Source organism: Manihot esculenta, chromosome 1 (assembly GCF_001659605.2).
Source record: "Manihot esculenta cultivar AM560-2 chromosome 1, M.esculenta_v8, whole genome shotgun sequence".
NCBI lineage: Eukaryota > Viridiplantae > Streptophyta > Magnoliopsida > Malpighiales > Euphorbiaceae > Manihot > Manihot esculenta.
Window position 1 is genome coordinate 2887766 of NC_035161.2, and position 6514 is coordinate 2894279.

At 33.1% G+C, this 6514-nt stretch overlaps 1 protein-coding gene across 1 annotated transcript; it reads right to left on the minus strand.

Moving 5' to 3' along the window:
• Positions 1-1271: 1271 nt before the first annotated feature.
• LOC110624355 (methylenetetrahydrofolate reductase 2) lies at positions 1272-6157 on the minus strand. The gene is made up of 11 exons (XM_021769453.2): positions 5555-6157; positions 5394-5454; positions 5214-5296; positions 4928-5101; positions 4041-4214; positions 3857-3957; positions 3636-3747; positions 2934-3014; positions 2653-2830; positions 1744-2078; positions 1272-1600 (listed from the first exon to the last, which is right to left on the minus strand). Exons 1-11 carry the CDS (start codon positions 6002-6004, stop codon positions 1517-1519), a joined length of 1833 nt encoding a protein of 610 aa, XP_021625145.1. The 5' UTR covers positions 6005-6157; the 3' UTR covers positions 1272-1516.
• Positions 6158-6514: the final 357 nt, after the last annotated feature.

Here is a 6514-nt window from a genome sequence, read left to right on the forward strand (position 1 = left end):
TATATACCATAATTATATAGTATGTATCAGAACAGGTCACATGCAATATTGAAATACTATGTCATAATTTGGTAGTACGTATCAGAAGAAGTCACATGTAAGATTGAAGTATATATCATATAAAATTAAATATCTTAATTTTTTTTAATTTATCCCTATATAAAATTTTTCCAATAACATATATAAAATTTTAAGGCATTTATTTGTAAAATTTTCAATTTCTATTATATTTTTAATAAAATTTAAAAATTTACTATTGGTAAAAAAATTTACAATCCTAATTAGGTTTGAACATAACTATAAATAATAAAAATATATGATAACAATTAATAATATGTTATACTTTTTTAAATAAAGATAAAAAAAAGTTCATTTATTTGTAAATTTTTTTATTTTTATCATATTTTTATTAAAATTTAAAAATTTCCTACTATTGGTAAAAAATTTACTATTTAATTATATTTAAATATAATTATAAATAATAAAAATATATGATAACAATTAATAATATATTATATTTTTAAATAAAGAATAAAAAATTTTCATATAAAATTAAATGTCTTCATTTTTTTTTAATTTATCACTACATAAACTTTTGGGCTTTTCAAGATTTTTAAAATTAAACTCACTTATTTGTAAATTTTTTTTATTATTTATCACATTATTATAAATAATCTTTTCTATCTTTTAAATAAAGGCAACTAAAAAAATTTTCAACTATAAATATAAAATTTAATTCATTCTACTAATTTATATAAAAATTACAATTTTTATGTAAGCATAAATTTATTAACTAATTACAAATAATATAGAATAAAAAGCTCAGCAGTAAAACACTTTTTCCCGTATTAGAATTTAAAATAAAAATTATTTACTTGCTTTGAAAAAGGCAAAATGCCCTAGAAATTTGCAGCCTCTCTTGTGTCCTAGGCATGCTTGTGTTATCGTATAGCCAGAAGTCGGTCAAGCTCAAAAGTGGTTTTGCTTTCAATTTTTAAAGGGTTGCAATTTGTCCTCGGTTCCGCTGCTGTTGGATCCCTTTTAAAATTTTAAAACACAATGTTAATATTTGAGATATTAATTACTTGATTAAAAAAATTAATGGATAAATATTTTTATTTGTTAATGATTGGAACATATAAAAGGAATTGGGAGATTCGATTTATCATTAAAAAAAAAATTAAATTGTGGGTTTAATCGAAACTCTCAGACTATTTTAAATTACCCTAAAGCCAATAGGTTTACCTTTATGACTATGAAGAGTGTAGCAATTCAATAATAATAATAATATATATTATGATTAAGGCCAGTAAATTAGCTTCCAATTCAAATGGACTGTTGCACCATAACCCAGAGGGAGGTATCAAAATCCCAATGAATTATTATTACATATCATTAACAATTCAAAAACCAACACAATGAAACACAACTATAATTAAACTTCTGATAAATGCAACATTTTGAGTGGCTTGAATGGGATCTTAGAAAATGGAGGAGCTGCCCGAAGCAGCTACCCTCATAAATCTGCAAAAACTGCAAATATATCACCATGGATGTAATCGTTATCTACCAAGCTCACCAAGAAGTAGTTGCTCTGCACCTGCAAATAAATTAGCATTTTACAGTTACTAAAAATGGAATCCTTGCCAAAAGATCTAGAGCGTATGAGGATAGCAGGCCATTTTGAAGCGAGCTAAAATCGCGTGTGCACAAGGTTATATAGCATTTATGAAGAAAAGATACCTCTTGAAGCAATTTTCTGGATGGATCACCCTCTGGGTAGAAGGAAGCCCATCCTCTAGACCAGATTTCAAATGCCTCGTCCTTCCACACGAAGAAGCTGGCAGGATCGACAACAGTTGGTTGGATAATCTGCTTTGCTGGGAAGACTCCCCAGGTTACGGCATTCACATCATTTGAGCCGACGTTAGATATCAAATTCCCTCCTTTGTTCACAGCCACATAAGTCAATCTAGGGAAAGACTTGCATTTTTCAACAAGAATTTGTAGTTTGTCTGGGGAGCAGAAAAACTCCAAGTAAGCTTTCTGATAAACATATCCTCCTGGTCCTCCCCAACCTGCAGAGATGAAGCAAAGGTGGAAAAATGAGTGACACCCCATGTGATCTTCATCATGCCCATTAAAAATCCAAATCTTATTTTTAGAACATAGAACTTTAAACCAGTTCCAGTTCTCCGCCAGAGATCTGAATCTCATACTGAATAATAAGGTTTGCACAATAAGAAATTGTTAAGAACATAACATGGCTACCCTCTCTTAATCAGTGGCATTTTTATGAGATGGACTAACGGAACCAGAAAGAACCAACAAAATTTGTGACACAGCTTCAGTCTCTAACTTCATAATTTTATATGTACCATCATCCCTAAGATGACTATATTCTTGATTCAGAATTCTTCATAGCAATTGCAATTCAAAGTTACAGAACCCTACAGAGAGAGAAAAAGAAAAAAGGCTGTGCCACAAAGACCAACAAAAGCATTTTAAAGTTCTACAAGGACAAAGTTCAGGTACGCAATACTGGCCCACAAAATTGATTCTCAGGAGCTTATTTACATATCTTTTAAATTTCTAACATGATTCTTGCAGTTTATTAAAGGTCATAAAACATAAGCACGCCTTTTTACTTACCAACAGATGGGGAATCAGATTTTTCCCCATTCACTGCTGGTTGACTATTGATAGTCAAGAACCCCTTCAAGTTTATCTTGCCCAGGTGTTCGTTAATGATCTTTGTCTCTGGTTGAAGGCTATCCAATTCGGACCAAGGACTACTTTTCAACTTCCCAAGGCAGTATCTTTTAAATTTCTGATATTCAAAGTTGCAAATGACATGAGTGTGTGTTAGTTATAACAGAATGGATTAAGATAAGAGAGAAGGGCTTAAAATTTATTACGAGTGGAAACTCTACCTCAGAAATATCTCCAATACTATTGAGCGGAGTTGCCCATTCATCATGAAGTTTCTTGTCACGAGCACGTGGTCGCATGAACTGTACAGAGAATATGGCTTGGGTTATACAAATAAGGAAAAATCAAATATACAATCTCCAGAAAATTTGCAGCCACAAGTAATCAAAGAAACTCCAATGACACGACTGATAAAAGGATGTTTGATGCGAAATCAGGAGTGTAATTGAATCAAGCTACTCCAACTTCACTTGAAGTTTATTCGACTCGGTAGGTTCATGCTTGCAGATGAAACAAAAAGAGAATATTGACTATTGATAAGCCAAAAAAGGAAGAAAAAAAATCCTTATCAATTTTAATTTTTGAAAACATTGGTCCAATATTTGCTTCTGTTCTGTGTTTAGACAATGATATTGCAGAAGATCGCTTATTAAACTGACGGAGATTTGTTAGACAACAGGTGTTTATGTAGGTATATTATCTTGCATACAAAAGAAAACCATTTTAACAGACACCAATATTTTGCCATCCAATTTTGTGTGAGAAATTATGTCATAGCAACAGACTCTTAGTTGCCTCTACAACAAACTACATTACAAGTATTTCACCAGATAGATGAAAGACAAAAATAAAATAACATTAAATATATTCAAATTTATCATAAGATTGAAAACCAAAGAATAAAGTACAGTGATCATGTGCACCTGATAGTCGGTTAAAGCGCCATAGGATGGATTACCAGAATCCCCCCATCGGCCGTGTGGGTACTGCTCCCAGCCTAGGGTTCTTGATATGTAGCTCTTGGGACGATTAGCCCTATGATCATTGGCTAGAAATATCAGAAGTTTTAAAACAAGATGTTTCCTACATTCTGCCCTCATTAAATGACAAATACTGGCCCAAGATACAACTATGCATTGCATACCAAAATATTGGACGAACATCTTCCTTTACACGGAAAATATTTGCAGGGCGTCTCCATGGTAATGACCTGGCTACCTTGGACTCCTCAATCAAACCAAGATTCTGCCAGTGCAAGTCCTTAGTAAGACACAAACACAAGTAGCTATCCCAAATATGATGTTATGAAAAAGGTCGTTAGAAATAACCATTAATATAGCCAATGCTGATTTCTCCATGTTTAGTGTGTAAAGATGCAATGTCTTGATGCCATGAGCTAAAATCTTCTTGCACATTTCAGTACCAAGATGAACTCCATAGGCTCTGACAGCTTCTTCATTGTCCTTAATAGGCTCCAATGCAGCAGTAACCTCTGCTGGTATCTACAATATGAAACTAAATGTATGTTAGTATGTTACACTGCATCAATATTTATATGACAGAATCACAAAAGATAACTTTTCATATGCAAAACATTTTCTCCACATACACAACCATTGTTGTTGGGGACTAGAGTAAGGACAAAACACAAGAATGCACACAGATGAAATAAAACACTAATTATATATCCAGGAGAAATATGGATTCAAAAGGAAAAAATCCAAAGAAAAAGAATGGAAGTAAACATTTAGCATATTAACAAAAAAAATAAAAAAAAATTGAAGTAAACATTTAGCATATTAACCAAAAAAATTTTGAGCACAGATCAATTAACAAGGGATTGTTAAGCATGACTGTTCATTCATAGTTCATAAACGTTCAAATGTAAACAACTTAATTATTGTTAATCAGCAGAAATGCAGCACTAGTCAAAACACTACATATAATTTTTGCTGTAAACTTTACAAAGTACAATCTATTTTTCCTACTCCTAGCAAAATGCATCAAATTCAGATAGAACCCATCATTTTCATTATCTAATACTGATAATCTCCAAATCTCAACCAGGCATTGGATGCATCCGTCCACCAATTAGCTATGCTTCAGAGTCTTGCTCGTTGTGACTTATTGAAATTGACAACGTAAACATGTAATATCTAGAATGACACTAGCATGGAAAGAAGAAGAAGAAGAAGAAGCTTGGGGGAATGCATACCTTTGTTTTGCAAAAGCCAGTCATTCTTAAGAAGCCCTTGTAGTTATTAATGGGCATAATTCCAGGAACAATAGGGCATTTTATTCCAATTTGGCGGCAGTCATTCACAAATTTCAGGAAAATATCAGTATCATAGAACAGTTGTGTAACAATTAGATCAGCTCCAGCATCAACCTGCAAAAAATAAGCAAACTCATCACACATCAGCACAAAATACAATATTCTTAAATAAGATCCATGCCTATGAAGATTATTTACATTCTAAAACTACCAAGTAAAAACACACCTTTCGCTTCAAGTACTCGAGATCTTTCTGGTAATTCTCTGGTGTAGCCAACCCATCACTTCCAATCATATCCGGATGAGCCTCTGAGCAGAAAATTAACAAAAGATAGTAAAAATGCAATCTTTTGTGGGAAATATAACGTTTTAAGGCAAACTGAGAAACAAACTGTAGCTTTCGAACCTGGATAACCAGCAACAGTAATGCCAAAGTGGTCACCATATCTGGATCTGATATGTTTCACCTACAAAAACACAGAGCATCAAAATTTGCAATCCCAACCAATAAGAAGAGCAAAATCCAAATCTGAAGAAAAATACCCAAAACCCAGAAATCAAAATTACCAGATCAAGAGCACAAGCGAAGCCACCTTCAACCTGTACGAACTTATCCTGGCCATGAGGAGGATCACCACGAAGTGCGAGAACATTTTGGATGCCATTAGATTTGATAGTTTCGAGAGCATGGTCAATCTTCTCAACAGGCATATTAGTACAAGTAAGATGCATCATGGTTTCCACACAGATCATGTTCTGCATCTTATTAGCGATGTCGAGAGTCAGATCTGCAGTGGAGCCGCCAGCACCCCAGGTGATGTCGCAGAAAGATGGGTTGTGAGATACCATTCGGTCCATCCTCTCGAAGAGATTATCGACTCCATCCTCTGTCTTCGGAGGGAAGAATTCGAAGGAGAAGACGACCCTGTTGTTGTTGGGCTCTGCTCCTCCATTAGAATGGCCATCTGGTAGTCCAACTCCTCCAGTAGCTGCATTTATCTTGTCAATGATCTTCATTTTCGGAACCCCGGTAACCAGAAACTATGGAGGAACAAGTAGAATTGCCCACCGACAGGTGAAAATGAACCGGCAATAGATTCTACAGAGATCTCATATGAGAGAAGGAGATGGGGAAAGCGAGTGAACAGCACAAATTTGACAGTGCGTTGCTTCTTGAGTTTATATATATAGAGAGAGAGAGACCAAGAAGTTGGTGGCTTCTTCACCAACAACCGCGACTATGGGAGCCGAGGAATTCATCTCCTCGTTTATTTACTCGGCTCTTGAAGAATTGCAAGTTTATGAGCGTGTATTATTCTGTAGCTGGATAAAAAAATTTAAATGTTTATTATTTTTTATATTTATATTTTAATTTTTAAAATTTTAAATAATAAAATAATACTTTTATATTTATTTTAATTTTAGTTAATTATATTAATTAATTTTTAATTAAAAATTTTTAATCTATATCGAGCCGTGTAAAATTATTTTTTAAAAAATTTATTAAATAAAAAAATATAAATATTA